The 23762-nt window shown below is 40.3% G+C and overlaps 1 protein-coding gene across 2 annotated transcripts in view; it reads left to right on the top strand.

The window, feature by feature from the left end:
• GRM7 (glutamate metabotropic receptor 7) overlaps nucleotides 1-23762 on the top strand; it is a gene marked incomplete at both ends in the record, with an annotated part of 809284 nt that overhangs the window by 471969 nt on the left and 313553 nt on the right. For both annotated transcript variants that reach the window (XM_079713568.1, XM_079713567.1), the window contains one exon: nucleotides 15036-15176. In XM_079713568.1, the coding sequence (XP_079569694.1) occupies nucleotides 15036-15176 (141 nt within the window). The remainder of the gene's footprint in view (nucleotides 1-15035; nucleotides 15177-23762) is intronic.

The raw sequence follows: 23762 nt of genomic DNA, 5'->3' as shown, positions 1-23762 counted from the left end.
TACCTCTCTACTGTTAAAGGGAGCAGTCTGGGTTGAGACTGAAATTTCATTATTTCCAATTTGGGCTTCCCAAGAAAAGGAAGTTGATTGACCCAGATTGAGTTAAGACACTCACCCTTAACTCAGCCAGCCAACACCTCATGCAACTATATGAATGTGTAAGCAGATTCCTAGAAAATAGGATATAGTAACCCACAAGCAGAAGAGAGTAGAGTTCAGAACAAATAACCTTTCCTATTGTAGCACCTCATGCACTGTCTCCACCTCAGGAATATCTTGGTAACTTGGGTGGTGAAAGAATGGAATGACCTGCATTTGCTTCCTAAACTTGATCTCTACATGAAGACATTTATTCACATACGACATCTATTCTCAGGTTATTTTTACATTTCTGAAAGTATGACGTCTTCATTAATATGGTAAATAACACACAGAAAAATATACATCAAAATAGCAGGCATTAGGGGTTGCTACAATAGGAATCAAGAAGTAAAGATGTTAGACAGTTTTACTAAAACCTGAAAATACCCCAAAATAAAAGTCACCTTTGTCATGAATTATTAGATAATATTTTAAGTATTAAGCTTTTCTTGGTCTACATATTTTTTTCTTCTTTTGATTTATATTTCCAGGAATTCGAGTAGTAAATGGTCACATATTTGGGACACCAGTATGATTGTTTTACCAGGTTTCCTTTTCCTTATTTTTTTCTAGTCTTTTTTTTTCCCTCTCAGATCAGCATAACTGAAGTCCTTCCTTCAAAATGTTAATTTTTTTTTCACTCAATCTTTTAAGCAGTGGCTAAATCTGTGACTAGGAAGAAAATGAAATATCATTTTAATAAAATTCTTCCTGGATTGTTATAGATGTTTGATTATATAAGTTTAGGTGTGGAGCTCACTGAAAACTTCTGGCTGCTGAGACATTTTTAGATCAGAGTACAAAATGAAGATGGTAACCAGGCAACGTGGTTCTTGTACGGTTATTAAAAATAAAATGTGAAGCGTCCACGATGCAGAATAATTCTCTGACAAGTTTGCCTGGCTTTTGCTCTGTTTTTTGCTGGAAAAATGGGTCGGTTCCATTTGTTGAACTATTCAGTGTTTTCTCTGGGTAAAATTCATTATTATGTAAGATTATGATTGTTGGAAAATCATATATATACATGAATATAAACATAATTTAATATGACTCAAAAAAATCTTAAACATTTCTGCATAAAATATATATACATTATATGTATATAACATGTTCACAAAATTTACTATGGAAACAAATGTGATCCTACATTCATTAGGATGTTACCAAGCTTGAACAAACATATGTATACGCTAATATGTAGCAAGGTATTGCTTTGGAAACCTTTCATATAATGAATAACAATTTTCAAAGATTGGCACTGAGATGTAATCAATTATGGCAACATACTTCACTACTTATTAGATATTTCTGAAGACATTTGAGCATGGAATCCTGATACATATAGCAAGAATAGATACACTCAAGGGACCTCATCTTCTTTTTCTGGTATCCCTTGGACAGCTCTTCTTGGGCTGTGGGTAAAATGGACATGAGTGATCAAATCACCTAATATTCTAGAGCAGGTGTTGTTAACCCAGACTGCACATAAGAATCACCTGGGAAGTTAGAAAGCTGATGCCTAGGCCCACCAGCAGATACTCTGATTTATTGGTCTGGCTTGGAGTCCAGGCTTAGTTCCATACATAATTCCAATGGAGAGGCAGGGATATGAACTCTGTTCTAGACATAAACACTCTGCAAATAGTCATTTAGAACAGAGGATAGCTCCTGAAAAGAGGAGCTCTACACACATGAAGATCTGTGTGTCGTTAACAGTCCAAGCGAGATGCATCTGTAGCCTCAGCTCATGGCAAGCCCTTGCCCTTCTTATCTAAAGGCTGTCTTTTATGAAAGGCAAATCTAATCTGGGAAATTTCCTAACACATCCTCGGTGATTTTCTTTGATTTCGTATGATCTTCTCCAGCTAGGTAATAGGGCCAACCACCTATCTGAACTTAACTTTCCAGTCTCTTCCTGGATATTAAGAGAGCATAGAAACTAAGATGGGGTCTTAGAGTTCAGGAAACAGAAGAGGAACTCCAGTAGATGACTGATTCTTGAAGGTTTGCTTTTTAAAAAAAAAAAAAAAAAGTAAAGAAGGAACTGCCCTGAGGTCTGCTAATCATAGGGCAGGACTTCAACTGTGATGGCAGCAGAGGTATCATACCAGGTTGTGTGTTGTTTGAAATTTAGAAACTTTCAACCCAGTCCTTGTCTCCTACCAGGAAGTCTCTTGGGAGCTAGTAGAAAATCAAGTATTTTGAGAACTACAGAAAAAACAAACAAACAAACTTTATAATGTAAACAATAAGATTAAGTGAAAAACAGTGACCAATAAATAAACAATGTTTGCAACACACCCTACTATTTTTGATTTTCCATAAAGACAATCCCTACCATCTACCACATTTATTTCATGAAAATATTGAACAGATGATATTTAGCAAAAGTACCATATGGTTTTCCTTAGTATTTTCTAAGATATGTTATTAGGCTGAGAGTTCTTTGAGAACAAAGAATGGTGTTTTTATGTCCAATATGTGAAATCCATGAAAAGCATTTAGGCCAAATCTACAAGCAGAGTAGTCAACCGTTAAGTATGAGATTGTGTTATCATCAATTTATTTAAATGTTCATATCCAAGAATACTATTTTATATATAGTAAATTCCCAGGAATAATTTCTTAAAAATATATAATCATATCAAGGATGACACATATATTTATCTTACAAAAAGCCAGATCAACATTAGCTTTCTAAAGCACTAACTGTAAAGGAGTTGGAGACCAGCCTCCTTAGGACTGATTATCATGACTGATTGTTGATGTCTGCTATGCTTGCAGATGCAGGAAGTGGTGACATGAGTATATTTACTATGTCTATTTTGTGTAAAGTCACAAATAATAGATTCATAGATTACATTTGTGAAAACCTGGTATGTATGGAAGCAGGAATTAACTTACCTTGGAAGATAACTGCTCTTCTACAAAGTTTTACTACTTGCAGTAGACTAAATATTATATGGACTGGGCATATATTTTGGTGATATATATTTATAAAATATAGTATACACATATATATATGTTTTTATGTATGTATGTGTTTATATATATGTTATATATATATATATAAATAGAAAAAATGGTTGAGCTAAAGTAAAATAAACATCATCCATCCTCCAGTAATAACCAACTATTGATATTTGATGAGTGTTAAATATAAAAAATAGCCATACTATCAAAGTAGTCTTTGCATTTTTTAATATAACGCACTAACTTGAATTCCTGGTTCCTAGGTATTCTCTTAAAACTACACTTTCCTGTCTGTCAAATTCTAATGATTGCATACATTTGCAGCATATAGATATTATGTAATCATGTGTTGAGGGCCTTTATGATGGTTCTAAGTTTTCATTATTATAAACAGTGCTCAAATCCTCATTTTCCTAACTGCTTTATACATATTCTATTATAGAATTTATCAAACATACACAGAAGTAGAGAGAATCATATAATAAACTTCCAAGAGCTGATAACCCAGCTTCAAATGCCATCGATATCCTGCAAATCATGTTTAACTGTCCCCTCTGAACTTTTATTGTGAAGGGACATTTCAGATTGAATTTCAGTTATGTCTTCTTACCTAAAGTATATCAGAATGCATTTCTAATTGATAAGAACACCATAATCACTGTGCTATATATCACATCTGATAAAATTAATAATTCCTTAATATCTCCTTGCCCTTGACACATCTTCTCTAAAAGAAGTATATATACTTTTCCATTAGGATAAGTATCTTGAAGTAAAATTGCTAGAGCAGAGTTTGCACCGTTTTTATGACTTTTGATACGTAGTACCAGTATCTATCATGGTCAAGATTGATGCAGTCAAGATTGCACAAATGTAGCATCACAGTTCTGATATTCATTGGTACTGGGGAGGAAAGAAACTATGGATATTTGGGATATCTTGAAAATAACGTAGTACGGTTGTAGGAAGGGGAAGATGAGGACGACAGGTGCGGAGGAAGGCAAGAAATGACAGCAATGACAATAAAAACCCGAACCCAAGAGTCATGCTGTAACCTTAGTGTCTGGTGCTCTTTACCAAGGTTCTGTACAGACTATTGAACCAGTGAAGGCAGAGTTTCAACTTGAGCCTCATAATGAGGGTGGGGTAGCAGGGAGTAGAGCAGGAACCCTCCACCACACCCTGACTCGCCACCAATTCCACACTCTGCAGGAGCAGCCTGTGACCTCCAGGAGACGGCCTCTTCGAGTCTGACTTCCTAAAGCATATATACTAGAGGGATGGCCTTTTACCTTTTGTCTCTACTACCTGTGCACCCTGAGCCACCCTAAAGCAACAGACGTTCAGGTTATTAAGTTGACGTGGCTGCACATGGCATAGGAGAACGATGAGAGGCTTTCAAGTATGGAAGGCAGTTACTTTCTAGTGTCTGGAACTGATACTAAAACTGCAGACCTAGAAAACAAGCTTATGGTTACCAAAGAGAAAAGGGAGAAAGGAGGGATCCATTAGGAGTCTGGGATGAACAGAAACACACTACTCTACATAAAATAGATGAACAACAAGGACCTACTGTATAGCACAGGGAACCATATTCGGTAACTTGTAATAACCTCCAGTGGGAAAGACTCTGAAAAACTGCATATATAATTGAATCACTTTGCTGTACATCCAAAACGAACACAACATTGTAAATCAGCTATACTTCAATTTTTTTAAAAAAAATCTACAGACATTCACAGGAGGAAAGGAACCTACATGTACTCAGCAACTTTAAGTTGTTGGTTTAACCTCAATATTTTTCAACCTTTACATCCATCTCTAAGGAAGGTACTACCATCCTTATTTTATAAATGAGAAAATGGAGGTGCTACTTTACGTCTTTTCTGCAATAAGTGAGTGAGTGAATGAATGAATGAAAGAAAAAACTACTAAGTGAACAGATACACAGTTGAACAACAAAACACAAACAGTAGAAACCTGAGAGATCAACTTAGCGTAAGTTAAAGAAAATAGCTCGTAGGTGGCAGAGGAAGGATTCAGACTTAGGTCTATATGATTTCCAAGCCAGGAGGTGGATAACTGAGTATGCCATGCATAGTCCCTAGTGTTAAAGTTCAAATTATCCTGATTTTCCTCTTCTTGTTCTCTCTTTCTCACCTTATGTGTGTGTCTGTGTTAATTTTCTATTAACTTAGTTAATATCTATACTCTTGCTCTGTGCCATGCATTTGTTGTAAACACTGCATACAGCCCCACGTGGAAGCCTGGCATGGATCCTGTGGCGCAGATGTTACCATCATCCCCATTTTAAAGGTGGAGAAACTTAGACGGGTTAGGTTATTTGCTCAAGGTCATCTAGCTAGCAAGTAACAAAGTCAGGAATTGAACCCTAGAATTCTAGTTCCAGAGTATGCTTTTAATCTTTTTAACTATTAAACTATCCATTTAATATGTGCTTTTTATACCCATATTTGTTCCCATATAAGTATATTCAGGTTATATAAAGTGCCCTTCTGTTTCCCAGGCAATTTAAAGGAATGGAAGATGGCAGCCCTTCCTGTGTTATATAAAATGCAACAGCTCTTTGGAGGCCTTTTGTGGAATAATATTGCAAACATTATTCCCTCCACCTCATCCATAAACACTCCCCATGGGAGTTGTGTTCTTTGTGGGATAATTTCCATTGCAATAATTCTTATTTGTTTTCTCAAAAATAATGGCTGGTTTCCACCACTCTCATCAGTAGATACAGCCAGCAAATTCTGTGGGTGCTTCTGAGAGCCTAAATTTGTCCCAACAGATCAGTAATGATCTTCTTGCCAAACTGATTTACATGTCTCCAACTTCAATTGACTTCAATAAATGTTTACAGAAACTTGAATTGGGAGGCGGAGATGAGCAGGGCAGAGTCTTTTTCTGCCAGGAACTTAAAGTTTCTGGAGAGAAGCAGACAAAGAACTGACTGTCCACAGCACTGCCCGAGTGCAGGCAGGGCAAGAGCAGAGGATATCTGGGAACACGCCACGTGTATGGGAACCCACTGCACATATCCTGCAGCAGGTGGCCTCAAACCAAGGGTGAAGGACCCCTAGTTTATACAGCTGTGCAAAAGTCATCCTCTTGTGGAGACCGGACACCCCAAGTTCACTTACTCTGGTTAAATCTATGCAGTTCTTCCCATGTTTCTTGTGGGCTAATGCAATGTTAAATTTCTAATTGGGATCCAATTTGATCATTATGCATTTATGTTGGAGGAGGTCCCTCAGAGGATTTGACCTTTGGTTGACCCTCAAGCCGACCCGCCATTCTCACAGTGAGAGCCATTTTCCAGGAAGTGGCCTTTAGAAGGTAAGGTGGTATTGAGACTGTCTGGATGGTATAAAGGCCTCTGTCTCCATTTTTAAGATTCTGGCAGGCAGTCACCCAAGACTAGCCTCATTGTGAGTTCCCTTGCTTGTTAAACCTGCCACCTACCAACCTGAAGAGCTCTCTCTCTTTGGTCTCTCCTTGCCCTCCGTGTATGGGGGCCAGTTTCACATTTCACCCAGGCAACTCCCGATTTTGTAAACCAACAAATTATCCAACAGTTTGGTGTTTAATTCGATTTTTTATTGAAAGGTCAGTGTGTCCCTGGTGATCTGAATTGCTAGCTTTATTCACTATTCTATGAATTTCTCATGTGCAGTTGGGTCTATTTCTGGACTTTCTGTTTTATTCCAATGGTCTATTGATCTCCTTGGTCTTCTGCCAAATTTATTCTTTTTACTCCTAGAGATTTATAATCTATGTTAACAATATCATACCTGGTAGGATTTGTATTCCTCTTCACCTCCCTTCATCAGCATCCCCAAACACTCACATGCAGTTGCTCTTCTTTTTCAGAGTTCTCTTGGTTTTTATATTTTCTCCATATGAATGGTAAAAGCAGCTTGTCTAACTCTAGAAAAAGAAAATGTTAATATTTTCTATTAAGATCACAGAAAACTTATAAATTAGCTTCAAGGGAATGGACAAAAGGGGAATTTTAAAATTCTAATGAAGGACAAAAATCAACCTAATTAAATGGAAAGATACACTTGTCCTTGGATAGGTATTTTTTTGTAGCTATTTTAGTGGTGATAGTCTCTTCTACACATCTTAGAAGTGATTTTGTTTGTGTATACAAAAATAGATGATTTCTCTCAATTTTATATGCTGCCACTTTTCCAACTTTCCTTCCTTTATAGTAGCTTTTTCAAAGATATATTCTTAGTGGCCTGAGATAATATCTCTTATTTCAGGGGGGTTTGTATATCACTGGAGTTGCAGCCAAGGTGTGTTAAAGAGAGGTGCATTTCTTGGTGGTGGAAAGCTTGGTGTCTGCCAGGACAACCACACACATCTTACCAACAAGAAAAGAGGTTCAGGTGGAAACTGTCAGAGGTGGTAGCGGTGGGGGAAGGGTGCTGCGAGAGGAAGAGCTCAGGCCACTTGAAGGGACACATGTTCTCCAGCACCTGCTGACGGCTGCCACGTGGGAATGGCGTCTATGTTTCCAGACTGTCTGTCGTTACAAGGGAAGCCAGAAATCTGGACTTAAAAAATAAATCTCCTGATTCTCTAATTAGCTTTTAAAATACTCGGGGGCAAATAGAGAGGACAAGTCTGTAGGTTAAATATATTCTGTAAGCCATCAGTGTGTCACATCTGGGAATCAAATCATGTCATTCGGATGGGAGAAAAGCTAGGGGAAAGGATACTAACATGGGATTTTTGACTTGTCATGGTTGTATTTGTTTCCTGGGGCTGCCATAACAAGTGACCACAAACTTAGTGGCTTAAAACAGCAGAACTTTAGGGCTTCCCTGGTGGCGCAGTGGTTGAGAGTCCGCCTGCCGATGCAGGGGATGCGGGTTCGTGCCCCGGTCTGGGAAGATCCCACATGCCGCGGAGCGGCTAGGCCCGTGAGCCATGGCCGCTGAGCCTGCACGTCCGGAGCCTGTGCTCCGCAGCGGGAGAGGCCACAACAGTGAGAGGCCCGCGTACCGCAAAAAAAAAAAAAAAAAAAAAAAAAAAAAAAAAACAGCAGAACTTTATTCTCTTACAGTTCTGGAGGCTAGATGTCTGAAATGAAGGTGTGGACAGCACCGTGATTCCTCTGAAGGCTCTGGGAGAGGATCCTTCCTTGCCTCTTCCAGCTTCAGGTTGCTCCAGGGTTCCCTTGGCTTGTGGCTGCATCACTTCAGTCTCTGCTTCCGTCTCCACATAGCCTTCTCCACAGCCCCCTCTCCTTGTGGGTCCCTCCCTCCGTGTGTCTTTTTAAAGTATCCTTGTCATGGGATTTAGGGCCAACACAGATAATCCAGGATGACCTCATCTTGAGAGCCTTAACTACATTTGCAATATAACTTGATGTTAGACAGTATCCAGATATTTTCCCAGTAGGGTCATATTCACAAGTTCAGGAGGTTAGGAAATGGACATATCTTCCGGGGGCCACAATTTAACCCACTACTGTGAGTTCTAAAAATAGAAAAGGGAATAAAACTAATGCTGATTTTCAAAATGTATTGTTCTGATTGACCCTCTCAGCAGGAGGGAACGTGAGTTCCCGGCTGCTTTTCCTCATCAGTGTCTCTGTGTTCCCTCCCCACCCCTCCATCCTCTTGTCTCTTCTCCTCTCTTCTACTTCCTTCCTTTTCTTCCTCCCTCCGTTTCCCCCTCCCCCCTTCTCGCTCTTTCCCTTTCTCTCTGTCCCTGTCTGTGTTTTCGCCTCTTCATTTTATTCTTCGATTCATTCATCTATTCTATTAGTATCGCTTCCCTATGGTGTGCCAGGAGCTGTGTTTCTGAATCATGACCACATCCTTCCGGAGTCAGAGGCAGAGCGGGAAGAGCTAAGAGCCTCCCCTTTACAGGCGAGCGCAGAGGAAGCCTTGGGTCCTCCCTGCCGTGTAGGCTGCCAGGGATATTCTAGCCTGCAGTGCATGACTTGTGAGGATAAGGCAGCAGTCAGGCCCACTGGTCACTTTCATATGCCTCGTGAAGCTCCATTAGTATCTGTCGGTCTCTGTTCACCGTAGCCGAGCAGGGCTCTTGACACTGATAGTTTTCCTTTCATACGACGCACCTGGGAGAACCTTCTTCCTTCTCAGTTGGAAAGGTCACCTCCCAAACATACCGCTCAGGATGAATTATGTGTCTATTGATTTGCACACTCTTGTCTTGACCACACATTTCAGGAGGAGTTTAAAGGCAACAGCCCAGTTAAAAGAACAAAGAACCAGATAAATGTCATTTTATAATACTCTAAAACCCTGCTCATCATTTCTATGCTGATCTCAGTTTACTTCCAAGATTACAGGAATATTGTTCAACATGGGATATTTGCTTTAGAATCCCCTGTAGATTAACTTCTGAGATTAAAATCATCTGTCCAACAAAAGGAACAATTTAATACTAAGAATTTCATCAGCTCCACATAAAAGAATGATTTTCTCCCTTAAGGTAATTCTTATTTTGTTTTCTATGAACTGAAATCCTAGTCTTTTAAAACTCAGGTAATTTAACTAATAATAAAGGGATGTGTGTCCAGATCACTTTTCTTCAGAGCTCTCACAGAAATGAGAAGAAAGTATTAATTCACTGTGAAACACACAGACACACACCCATACATGCATATATTATTAGAGTTATTCTAAATTCTGCTTCAATCCCTAACTCTCTGTTGCACCTTGGTGACCGTACATCTGGTATTAAATAGCCTCGTCCTTAAAAAAAAAAAGGTAAAATTGTGAGGCTGTAGAAACTGTAATGAACTTGGGAAAAAACAAAAAGACCCAGATCTGACCTTCAGTGGGCCTGACCTCTGTGTTATCAGCTTTCCAGATGATTTTGATACCCACCCAACTGTGTGAATCACTGCTCTACATGGGACCAAACACCAGGGTCTGGAATTAGCCAGACTTGAGCCCAGAATCCTCTCTGAGCCTTAGTTCCTACCTCTAAAGTGTGGATAACTTTAGTACCTACTTACCTACTTCCTAGGGTTTATGTGACACTTAATGAAAAATATATATATAATGCTTGTTATTTTTCTAATCATAACTATTGGTACAACTTTTTATGTAACCATATGTGAATCTGACGTCAGGATTTTTAACGACTACTTGGGAGACGAACTCAGTGATATATATTTATTCATTCATTGGATAAACGTTTATGCCATTAGTCTATTTGAGTTTTAGTAGCGATACTAGATAGCATATACATAGAAGATGGTCCACGTATATGTGTTGATTTTGAGGCCAGTTGTCCTGGGATACTTGGAGATGTGAGAAGGACGTAAGAATTCCTAAGGCATAGCTATTCCACCTGAACAAACGTCCAGTCTCTGCTCATCCCCTCTCTCTATGTTCCCCTTTTTTCATCTGTGTATCTTCTCTCTCCAGGAGGCCCTCTCTGACTCCTAACACGGGTCTATCCCTGTACCCTTCCTTCATGGAAGCTATCACAGGTGTAATTTTATATTTATTTAAATGATACTTTTTCAAGTCTATCTTCCCCACCAGGCTGGCCATAAATCCCATAAGGGACAGGTAGGTCTTAATCCCAAGGTTTGTGAGTGCAGAGAACAGTGCCTGTCACAGGGTGGGTGCTCAGTAAATATTTAATGGATGAGTATGTTTACTGAAGAACCAACAGTTCATATTTTACTATATCAGGCACAATGCTGAATGCTTTACAAACAATAGTTTGTTTAATCCTTGTAACAAACCTATGACGTAGGTATTACTATTAACCCATTTTACAGATGAGGAACCTTGAACTGAATAATGTGCTCAAGTTCATACAGTTTAAACCCACCATTGTGACATCGATGTGTAGTCCACCACTACACTATGTGTTTTTTCTACTGACAGAAAAAGTGAAGGTCTCCTATGGGTTGGCAGTTCACATCTCTAGGAAACCACCCAAAAGCCAATGTGTGCTATGTTGGTACCTGGCTAAGGGCTCTGAGTTACCCCTCAAGGCCATGGGCCTTCAGAAGAGGTAGTGAAGATGTTACCAAAAGTGGGGTCTGGCTACTCTCTGCTCAAAAGCCAATAAAGAGGCAAGGTTGGTGAACAGGAAAGTTGGCTTTACTCCGGAGGCCAGCAACCAGGGAGAGAGGGCGGGCTCGTATCCAAAGGCCGATGCCTGGACTGACAGTCAGTGGGCAAGAGCTCTTAACGGGGAGTTTCAGGGGTCACAGCTGGACGGAGGGGGCTACACGCAGAAACAGCACAGTCAGCTCTGACAGTCATCTTGAAATTGGTCATGCCGTGGTCTGATCCGCGTCATCTTGATTGTTTTGAGTACAGTTAATCTTCAGTTCCAGGGTCAATTTGTTCCCACTTCTTTGAGGCCAGTTCTTGGAATGGTGGCAGCTTATGGCATGGCTACAGTCTGGTCATCATGTAATTAACTTCTTCCACATGGTGGTGGTTTCAGCATCTATAAGATAGCTCAAAGGATACCTATAGCCCTTGAGGAGGAACTAAAGGTCCTTGACTTTGCTTAATGACTAAACTATTATTATTTTCTCCTGTTTGACTGCTTCCCTTTGCTTCTGCATTTTCTCACTTCTCTGATTAAACTTATTCTTTGGCTAAAGTTTTTGTACAGACCAAAGGCAGGCAGAGCACATGAAGGGGGAAGGACCACAGTGTCCTGCTGCATTTCAAAGACACAGGCTATTTAAGGTTACCTTCTTAGAAGCACTAAAACGTTGCACCAGGATGGAAATTCCTGGGCTGGGGAGCCCAGAGTGATAACAGGAGACAAAGTTGAGGAACACAGCCTTTGAGGCTGCAAAGGAGCCTTGAGAAGCAATGGAGCGAACACACCAGGCAAACTCACCTGCAGGTCACACAGTGCCCTCCACCTCCCCCCAGCCATCTGCAGGCCACAGGATGTGAGGGAGGGCTCCTGCCTTACTGAACACAGTACTAAACAAAAGTCTCAACTGCAGAGGCAAAGCGAAGACCCTGTCATCTGAACTAGGGCAAAGATTCGAGGCTGAGAAGGTGACAAGGCTGACATTTAACAAATTGGGCTGGAACAGCTTAAATCCGAGCTTCAGAAGCTGAGGATTTGCTTCTCACAATCTGGGCAACAGGAGCATCACCTGGATCTTGTTAAAAACCCAAGATTGGAGAACTCGGGCTTCTCAAAGCAGGAGCTGCATGCACAGCACCTGGGGCTTGTTAAAAAGGCAGCCTCTCTGGTCCCGCCCCAAACCTCCACCCCTTCTGAGACGCCCAGGGAAGTTGGTCGCTTGTTCCTTGCTGGAGTGAAAGGGAATTCAGCCTACAAGTGAGTCCCTGCTGTGAGCTGGAGAAGGAAGCTGGGAGTGAACTGGATGTGTGAGTAAAAGGACGGAGTTCAGACTAGGAAAGCCTGTTGCTCATCCACTTGCTGTTAGAGCGCAGGCTTTCCAGAAATCTGCTGGTTCTCTGTTAGAACAGAGGGAGGTGCCTGCTGCCTTCTCTTGCCTACCACCGTGTTAGCTAGCTGCACCCAGTCCTTCCTTCTCCAGCAGACACAGGCTGAAGAGAGAGGTGTTTAGAAGTGATGGACTTTTTCAGTGATGAGGTTTCCTCTAAAGATGTTTTCTTCTGAGCTGGGGAATATATGTATCGGTGCTACAATTGGAGCCATTTTGGTAGTTCCTATTCTGAGTCTGGTTTGAGCTTCAGACCTGTGGCATGTGGCCAAAGAGTTTATTTCTATTTGTGTTCTCTGGAGGCTGCTTCTTCCTTAAGAGTGTGTCGTTCGGGTGTCTCACAAAGAGGGGTTTAGGGTGCCGTGCTCATGCAGCAGTGTTTCAGTTGTCTGTGGCTGCAGAAAAACCACCTCAGGTGTTAGTGGTTTAAAAGATGAATCGCCACCGTTCTGCAGTCGGGGCTGCTCTCAGCTGAGTGGTTCTACTGCAGAGTCAGCTGGACGGCTGCAAAGTCCACAAAGGCTCTACTGAGAGGGCTGGGGTCTGGCTGGGCTCTTCTCTTTCCACAAGCTGTCACGTACCTCAGCCACTCGTGTTAGAGAGTGGTAGCTGGATTCCAAGGGGAGTCTCACCAGGACAAGGCACAGTGAGTAAAGGGTTTTCCAGCCTCCGCTTGCATCGCGCCTGCCAGTGTCCCATGAACAAAGAGGCAGGCTGTGTAAGAGGGGACCACACAAGGGGGTGAAGCCCAGGAAGCATGGTCCATCAGGGGCCATCAGTGTCACAGTCTACCACTGTTGCCGTTTTTTTTTTTCCCCCTTGCAGGGGTTTGGCAGGGGGATAGATGGAGAGAAAAGTGAAAGTTAACTAGTTACCAATGTGAGTGTGTGTATGTATATACATGACCAAGCGCATACATGTAGTGTTCATGGAAATTCTGGGGGACTCTTTCCCCCAAAGATTCCCCTTTATTTAGGAATTGTTCTTTTACTGAACGGTCATCTGGAGGCGGGGTTATGGGAGAACAGTGAGGTGGGATGGGACTTCCAGCCAGACAGATGGATCGATCAGTGTTGATATCAGAGTGAGTCAGATGCTACAGCTCGATTACTCTCAAGTCAGCGAAGGCAGCGCGTATGAAAGGACAGTTTCCTGGATACCGGGTCAAGAATCATGTCCTCACAACACCCTAGAAAATAACTAAAAGATGTAGACTATTCTTTTTATTTTCTCTAAAATATAATCTCCTGTATAGGTTTCTTTTTTCTTTCTTTTTTTTTTTCTTTGTCTCATTTACTTATTTCAAGTTTTCCACTTACAGTAGGGCTACTGTATGTTGGGCCATGAATGTAGTAGTGAATAAAATTAAACTGACGTGCTCCTCTTGTGAAGTTTAGAGTTGAGAGCTGTTCTTTTCTTGTGGCCTTAAATAAGAGTAACTGAATAATTTACATAATGTGAACGTAAGTCCATCTTTTCCTGTGGTTCTTGACCTTAAACTCCATGAGTTTCCAAAGTCTTCCCACTGCCACAAACAAGATGCCATAAGGAAAACAGGTGGTATCACCTTACAGGTAAATGAAAGGAAGATAAGAAAGTTCCAGCATGTACTTGTTCATGTTTCCCTGACTTAGTGAGATTAGTGGAGCTGGGATTCAAGGCCAGCCCTTGTGATACTGAATCCAATCTGATTCTCACAGGACCACTGGCCCATTTAAAGCTGCACCATCCTAAAGAAGTAGCTAGAGATTTCCTGGGCACTTGTTCTCTCGAGTCTGCTCGTCTAACACTCTTAAGAAAAAGCATTACACTTATGTTGGGGTCAGTTTACCTATGGCCTCTTCAAAAACTTCCATTTTGACTGGAAAGTCAGTTCCATAATGGGTCCTTACTAAATGCAAGAGGGTTCTTAGAATGATAATCACAGGTCAGTAACTCACATACTTAGGGATGCAGAATATGGCATAATGGTTGACCTTGGGCACTTTATTATGTCTTCTAAGACTCTCTTTTTGCTTTGGCAAAATGGAAATGATAGCAACTACCACATAGGCTGTGGAGATGAATGAAAGAATCTACATAAAGCAGAGAGTCTGGTCCATAGTAAGCACTGAAATGATCACTTACTATCTTGGTGATGATGAAGACCTAGTCTACTCACTAGAGATACAAGGGATGTTGTGATCACTGTGTCACTGCTAAGGTCTCTAATGCATATTTCATTGTGAAAGGTCGTTTGTAGGCCACACATCTGCCTGACAGATTGAACTAGGGATTTAGCCATCGGAGTTAGCATTAGTATTTTTTTCCTCACTGTTTTTTTTTTTTTATTGACACAAAAGAGCAAGCATCCAGTCTACTAAAACGAAGAAAAACCATCATTGGTATTTTTATTTCCAAGTGTCCCAGCAGTGCCCTGAAAGCAATAACCTTTTCATTTAACTCTGTTTAGGGTTTGATGCCTATTTTACATCCCGCACACTTGAAAACAACAGAAGAAACGTATGGTTTGCCGAATACTGGGAGGAAAACTTCAACTGCAAGTTGACAATTAGTGGGTCAAAGAAAGAAGACACAGATCGCAAATGCACAGGTAATTTCATTCTCATTGTCCTTCTCCTGTTACTCTACGTGGCCAGCATTGTAATGTCTGCAGAGCTGACAGAAGGAAGCTTGGCTGGAGACAAATTGAAAAAGTAAATCGAATTTTACTAGATTGCTCAGAAAATGGAACAGCAGCATAAGGCTTGAGGGGCAAGCGCAGTACAGACAAGAGCGTATTCTTTTCTGCCTGTCCGTCTAGCAGTAATTGACATTTTCATTGATTCTTTGAATTCAAAAGAGGTCATGTTGCCTTGAATGCTCTCACCGATAAATATTAGTTCATGTTGTAGCCAGGAGTATAAAGTCATTTTCACATAAACCCAAATCTCTCACAAATTCCATACCAGCATCAGATTTAACTATCAGCAGAGAAATGACAAAAAATGCGAAAACAATATATTTGATTAAGGAAAGAAAGTACTTGGGGTTAGAGTAATGAGAATTCCAATGGATTTTCATAATGTCCATATTAATGTCACCTGCTATTTAAAATATGCTTTAAGATGCTCACTAAGCCTCGTCTGTAACCTCACAGAAATATTCCAAATAAAAAACATGAGCGTATTTGCCATGTATGTATGTGTGTGTATATATATTTGTATATGTGTATATAGATATATATATATGATATGCATATATATAGTGGGTTGGCCAAAAAGTTCGTTCTGGCTTTTCTGTAACATCTTGTGGAAAAACCTGAGCGAACTTTTTGGCTAACCCTGTGTGGGTGTAGGTGTTTTTGTGTGTATACACACATATATATATGCAGTAATCAGAAGGCAACATCACATGTTTATTCACTGATTGATTCACAAATATATATTGAGCGACTCCTTTCTGCTAATCCCTGTGCTAGGTACCGCTGATCTGATGGTGAGCAAACCAGGTAATGACACTGCTTTCACGCCGCTTAGAGTGTAGTGAGAAAAAAATCAACCTTATTCCAGCAACCTTGCTATGAATACATAATTATAAATTGCAATAAATGTTCTGAGTGAGGCAACGGCATATAATCAAGGAATTTTACTCATATTAAGGGCAGAAGCTCTCTCAAAAGGTGAGTAGACATTGGCTGGTTAGGGAAGGGGAAGACCAGATTGGAGAATTTCCGGTGCAGGAAGAGCACGGCACAGGGCTCGAAGCAGGAAAATGATGGTGCCTCTTAGGATGTGAAAAGCAGAAAAACATGAAGTACAGTGAATAGGATAAATGTGTGAGCCAAGGCTGCAAGTGTAGAGATACGGACAAGGAATAAGCCATGCTGGGATGTATGTGGATTTTGGTCTTTATCCTGTGGATACTAGAAATTGTGGGAGGTCTTACACAAGGGTGTGATGTGTTCTACCATCACGTAGCCTTCTATTAATTAGCATTCCCCAATTTTATACTTCAGTAGCCTTCAACATTTGTAATGATGCCCTTGAGGTACGACAAACCCTAAAATGTCTTTAGTATGATCAAGAAAGAGACATTCATATTGTATACCCTCATGTGTAGTTTTTCTTTGCAGTGTGGGTCTTCGAATATTGGCCATTCAGATACTGTAGATTCACCCATTCAGTAAACATCTATTAATGAGGAATAATGCATGTAGAGCATGGTACTAAAACAGCACAAATGGTGCAAGGATGCTGAAGTTAGGCCTTTTCCTCAAGGAGTTTTCTTTTTGTGAAAAAGGAGAGATAAGATATAAACAGAGACATGAGTAACAATAATGATACAAAATCAATATGATGCACAATTGGATGCATAACTCAGTTAACTAGAATATCAGATTAACCACATTCTCTAGCCTGTAGTGTATAACAACAGTGTTTTCAATAATAGGATCCTTATAGTGTTGGGGGAAAATTAATTCAATGTTGACTAGACCTAGGCCACACAAAGCTTTCAAGTAGAAATCGAAAAATTAGCTTGACATCTGGATAATTTGTCTATATGACAGGGACATCCAAACGTACTAGAAGTACCTCAGTGATTGATGACAGTTTTTTGGCTCTTTCTGACATTTGATGTTTTGTAGAGTCTGAAAGGTGGAATGAATTGTCTGACGGCTATTAGGATCGTTCTGTCTAAGGCTCATCTCCAGTCTTTGTATATACTCTAACCAGGCTATTTTACCTGTAGTCACATTTTAGTGCTGATTATCAAGAATTTAGGTTTATAAAAACATAAGGTCATTATCCAAACCACTATCTTCAAAAAATGGAAACAGAAGTGTTTATGTTTTCATATCATGCTTCCTCCATGTGAAAAACCTATGATCACACCTGGTAAATTAGCTGTGGCCCCTCTTCCTTTCCTTACTTACCACTTCCCTTGTGGTAAGAGGTGCCATACTGAGTGGAGGTCAATATTACTACTATCATTGTGTCTTTTGTTCTTCCTGTTATTGGATGTAAGAACGTGGGTGGTCTGTGTTTGTTATTCTTTCTCGTACTTTCTCTTTTCCAAATTCAACTAAACTTGTATTTGCTTTGGAAGTATTCCCAAAATACTATTTTAAAAATCTTGACATTTAGGTATACCTCAACTTGGAAGTGGAAAAATGGGAGAAAAGACATAGTAAGATTTGCTAGACCACAGGGAAAGAAAAAATGGAGAGAAATGACATATTAAACTGTATTAACGAGAATACTTGCAGTGAGAAGTTGTTTTAATGAAAGAGAAGAATGGATGAGAGAAGAGAGCCATTGATAGGCTTAAGGGTGTGGGTGATGTAAGGGAAAGCTTGGTACCCAGATTTTGAAACACTAAAAGAATGGGCACATTGGAAAGAAGCAACCAGATGAGGAGGTAGGCTGAGTAGTCTGGCATTGCCGATTGTGGAGTCTAGCATCGCAGAGTGCAGTTAGTAGATGTTTTGATCTCAGGGCTGCAGAAAACAGCCTGCTTCACAGATCCCTCTCTGTGACTGGTCTCTGCTAAAGAACAAGAAAGTCTTAAAATATTCATTCCTAGGATTTGGACACAAACTAAAATGCAGACTTTTTTTTCTGGGATATATAGCCTCTTCAGCCATCATGAGCCACTTACTATATATTAGCTCCAAGTAGTCTTGGATCATTCAAGATTCGAGATCAAGATCATTGAATCAATCATCTGGTCAGACAAGTTTTGAAGATGAGTTGTGGGACCCATAACTATTTGGAGAGAGCACATTCCTGGCGTCAGGGGAAAACAGTGAGTTCTAAAAACCCAAGATGGTAAAAAAAAAAAAAGTCATGAAAGGAAGAATAATTGTTGAACAAAAATTATTATTAAACATGAAATAAACTGCATATGCTGTATAATTTAACATTGGGCTACATGTGCATGGATTCTTACTTGAACAACCATGGAATCCTTATTCCTATGAATTATCCATATGCATTTAAAATCTCCTTCAAACAGGGAAAGCTACCACGTACTTCAGTATTTTAAGAACATCCCAACTTTCCTTGATACCCAATTCCAAGGTCTCTCAACCTTGAGATGTAGACATTCTTCATCCTACTTTCCCTGGTGGTTTATATCAGTTGTCATTGATATAAATTAAGACTCGCCAGGGACCCATCCTGCTCATGGGTTATCTTGCCTGCCATCCTCCAAGGAGTCACGTAGTCGAGCAAGTTTATTGGTGGTCTAAGTTATCACAGAAAACACAGACTCTATCTGAAAGGTACTAATGCCATTCATGCTACTTCATGGTAGAGCTACATTTTCTCATGGAGATAGTGGTAAGTACACACACATTAAAGTAAGCATTTTTAGATAGCTCATCATAGATTATTTGTTGCTTATGGGAAGGAAAATCAGACGTGATTTTTCTTTCAGGTTGCATTTATGCTCCCCCACCCTCTCCACCCCACTGGGTAAGTGTGTTCACCCTTAATACTTGCCAGTAGATTGCTGACACACAGACCAGTTTAGCATATGATCTCTTTGGGAATAATATGTTTTTGTGGAGTTACCAAGGTCAAGAGAAGAAGGAAAATAAATAGGTGAAGTTATGTCTCTGCAAGAGATTGAGGCCATCTTGGTGTCAGGAAAATACTCTGCCAAAGTGTGTGCGAAACCAGAGATTTGGGCATGAAAGAGGACTAGCATTGTGTTCCAGGGCTATCTCTGAATATCCCTGTGAGAGACTGGAAAACAGTATTTAACCTCTCAAAGCCTTTCCTCGTCTTTGAAATGGGAATAATAAAAGTTTAATTGCATCCAAAGTCGTTGTGGGAATTAAATGAGAGCCCTCAAGAAGAGGATCTAGAAGCTCTTTGGTGGGGCTAAGGGCGGACTCTGGGAGGGCTCATGCCAAGGAGTACTCCCCAGAACTGCTGCTGCCAGTGTCCTTGTCCCCACCGTAAGCCACAGCCGCCACCCCTAGTCTCTCTGCAGGAGACTAGCAACTGTGTGGCTTACAGGGTATTGTTGCTCCAGCCAGGTGTCAGGCCTGAGCCTCTGAGGTGGGAGAGCCGAGTTCAGGACATTGGTCCACCGGAGACCTCCCAGCTCCAAGTAATAGCAAACGTCAAAAGCTCTCCCAGAGATCTCTTTCTCAACGCTAAGACCCAGTTCCACTCAACGAGAACAGCAAGCTATAGTACTGGACACCCCATGCCAAACAACTAGCAAGACAGGAACACAACACCACCCATTAGCAGAGAGGCTGCCTAAAATCATAATAAGGTCACAGACGCCCCAAAACACACCACCAGACGCGGTCCTGCCCACCAGAAAGACAAGATCCAGACTCATCCACCAGATAACACGCACCAGTCTCCTCGACCAAGAAGCCGACACAACCCACTGAACCAACCTTAGCCGCTGGGGTCAGACACCAAAAACAATGGAACTATGAACCTGCAGCCTGCGAAGAGGAGACCCCAAACACAGTAAGTTAAGCAAAATGAGAAGACAGAGAAATACTCAGCAGATGAAGGAGCAAGGTAAAGACCCACCAGACCAAGAAAATGAAAAGGAAATAGGGACCAAAAGACAACCCTCAGAATGGGAGAAAATATTTGCAAATGAAACAACTGACAAAGGATTAATCTCCAAATTTTACGAGCAGCTCATGCAGCTCAATATCAAAAAAACAAACAACCCAATCCAAAAATGGGCAGAAGACCTAAATAGACATTTCTCCAAAGAAGATATACAGATTGCCAACAGACACATGAAAGGATGCTCAACATCATTAATCATTAGAGAAATGCAAATCAAAACTACAATGAGATATCATCTCACACCAGTCAGAATGACCATCATCAAAACATCTACAAGAAATAAATGCTGGAGAGGGTGTGGAGAAAAGGGAACCCTCTTGCACTGTTGGTGGGAATGTAAATTGATACAGCCACTATGGAGAACAGTATGGAGCTTCCTTAAAAAGCGAAAGAAAGAACTACCATACGACCCAGCAATCCCACTACTGGGGATATACCCTGAGAAAACCATAATTCAAAAGGAGTCATGTACCACAGTGTTCATTGCCGCTCTGTTTACAATAGCCAGGACATGGAAGCAACCTACGTGTCCATCGACAGATGAATGGATAAAGAAGATGTGGCACATATATACAATGGAATATTACTCAGCCATAAACAGAAACGAAATTGAGTTATTTGTAGTGAGGTGGATGGACCTAGAGTCTGTCATACAGAGTGAAGTAAGTCAGAAAGAGAAAAACAAATACCGTATGCTAACACATATATATGGAATCTAAAAAAAAAAAAAAAAAAAAATTGGTTCTGAAGAACCTAGGGGCAGGACAGGAATAAAGATGCAGATGTAGAGAATGGACTTGAGGACACGGGGATGGGGAAGGGTAAGCTGTGACAAAGTGAGTGGCATGGACATATATACACTACCAAATGTAAAATAGATAGCTAGTGGGAAGCAGCCGCACAGCACAGGGAGGTCAGCTCAGAGCTTTGTGACCACCTAGAGGGGTGAGATAGGAAGGGTGGGAGGGAGATGCAAGAGGGAGGGGATATGGGGATGTATGTATATGTATAGCTAATTTACTTTGTTATACAGCAGAAACTAACACATCATTGTAAAGCAATTATACTCCAATAAAGATGTTAAAAAAAAAGAGGATCTAAAATGATACTAGGACACAGTAATAGCTCAGTAATGGCAATTATCTGCTCTTCGGGCTGAAAGCAGTTACAGGGCAGGGTGGTGTTTCATGAAGATCCTCTTGCCTTATGTCAGTCCTATGGAAAATTAGGATGTATACCAAGTTCTAGGAGGAAAGTAAAGCCAGGGATTTGAATAAGCACGTAAATACATACCAGAGATTTTCACTGGGGCACACATTGCATAGCAATATACTAAGGTATCAAAAAGTTTGTAGGCAAGCATTATTCAACTTCATGCTATGAATGGAATGAGGCTCCAAGCTTATGGAATTTTAGCACCATAATGTAGAGTGTGCCCAAGCATTATAGGAGCTTGGACTTGCTGAGTACCGCATGTCCCAACTTTTGTACAATTTTATCCCTGATGTGCTATATCCCTATGTGGTTAGTAGCATCCCCAAGGTCTTTGCTCCCAAACCCATTCTTTAAACTCAGAAGGTTTTGAGAATCTGAATGTGCTTGCCTATGGCAGTCCATAAAAATTATCACTCTGTCACATCTTACGGCTTATACAGACATTTGTCTAACTAACATTACGGTCCTGTCAAATGCCACTCTGAATACTGATTCCGCGGAATTATCTCTTTGCTGAAAAGTAGTAACTCAGCATTTAGAAATCCATTATCCCATGAAGGGACAATTTGACTTTCAGAGATTTGTTTTCCTTTTGAGATGACAGAGGAAGAATAAATCGGTGAGATATTTCTTGTTTTGTTGGGGGGGTGGTTGTAAAAAGACGTATTCCATTGCTAGTGCTTTCAACTCACACGGTAAACAAATATTTTGATTTGAGTCCCTAATCAACGAATATTTACTGTGGAAAGATAGCAAGGGCCAAAGAGTATAGTCTGGTAAATGTCCACGTTCTGGGAGGTCAGTATCCTTAAGCTGTGTTTTTCTTTTCACCTCACTTGTCAAAGCTAATAGTTTAAGTAAAGGTCACTCTCTTGGGGGTGGCAAAATCCTGTTAATAAATGCTGTTAGTGAGTAAAGCATGTATTTCTAAAGTCTTTTATCCTCACCTGGGACCCAGGCCCAGGAGAGCCTGTATAATTTTTAAACTATCAGGGCAAAGGAATTAGACTTAAGTGAGTCAAGTACTCTGAGAATATATGTGTGGAAAAATTTGACTCTACTAATTAGTTTTCCCTGTCATTTTATTATTCTATTCTGAATTGACCTTTAATTGTTAAATAGATGTTATATTGTGACACCTAATTTATTCAGCATGATTAAGGAGTCCACAACAAAATGTTATAGACAAATAATGTCTCACCCTTTGTTGCTCTAAGACTTTTTGAAGCCATTTTGATGAGAAGCAAAGTAAAATGCATTTTTACACCTCTGTGCTTTTTAAACCGAGGTTCAACAAAGATTAATTGTGATTTAGTCTGCACGGAGCTTCCATTATGGATTGTGCGTTAATATGGTTCTTTGTTAAATGTTTGATTCTCGGCCTTATCTCTGGACATCAACATCTTGCTTGGTGTTTCTCTTCCTAGCATCACCCTTAAGTCTTCCACTACCTACCGTTGCAATGACTGGCTTCTATCTGGGTGGGAATTGGAAATAGCCAAATTATTAGATTTTTTTATGTTAAATCATTCATTTATTTTTAACATGAACATTAAATAAGTATTAAATGTCTCAGAATCATCTCAGAATGGCTTTATGGATGTAGTACAGCATTTTATAGCAGCTCTTTGGGTGAATTTACTAATAGAATTTAGCTAGGTGAAGTGCTTATTAATATAGTATTCCCCAAATTAGAATTATCTGAATTCATATCTGAAGTCTTCGTTGTTCTTGGAAAACTTCTTTTAAATACTTTTCAGAATAGAAGTATTGAATAAAAATCCCATGTCCATGAAAGATGATTATGGGTATGACTTTGGATTCCTATGCGTAATAGGTGGAAAAAAGGCTTCAGTGGAACGTTAAATCATATTAAATGCTATGTTATTTCTCTGGCTTTACTTTTAATTCACTTAGATATGAAATTTTATCTTCTTTTATTATTTTAAAACCAGTAAAGTTATCTTTCTAAAGGAATTTAAGAACAAAAAGGTAGCCTGTTTTCAGTGGGCAGCATAGCATCAAATATGTCAATTATAACACCTGATAAATTTGAGAGAAGATAAGCAAGATGTGAGCAGCCTCGCTTCTGAGAGCGCCGATAACTGCGGCCTCTCCTATGGTTACATTACAGTAAGTACAACTCTCGGGCCACCAAACCAGTAGTGCAAAAAATATGACTTGTGATTGTTTCCTATAACTTTGTTTTTGCCCCTACATTTCAGTGATTTTAGAAGTTTAAGCAGTCTTTTTAGAGTTGTCTATTCCACCCAGTCAGTGTGGTTGAACCTCCTTTACAGTGGACTTTGTCAAGGCCAGGGACCTTGAGTTGTTTGTGAGGTCCCTTTGCTCTGGGCCTTTGGCATCAATCC

Source organism: Hyperoodon ampullatus (genome assembly GCF_949752795.1).
Source record: "Hyperoodon ampullatus genome assembly, chromosome: 10".
In the NCBI taxonomy this organism is placed as follows: Eukaryota; Metazoa; Chordata; class Mammalia; order Artiodactyla; family Ziphiidae; genus Hyperoodon; species Hyperoodon ampullatus.
The sequence above is the reverse complement of the archived record's forward strand: the minus strand, read 5'-3'. Positions and strand labels throughout refer to the sequence as shown.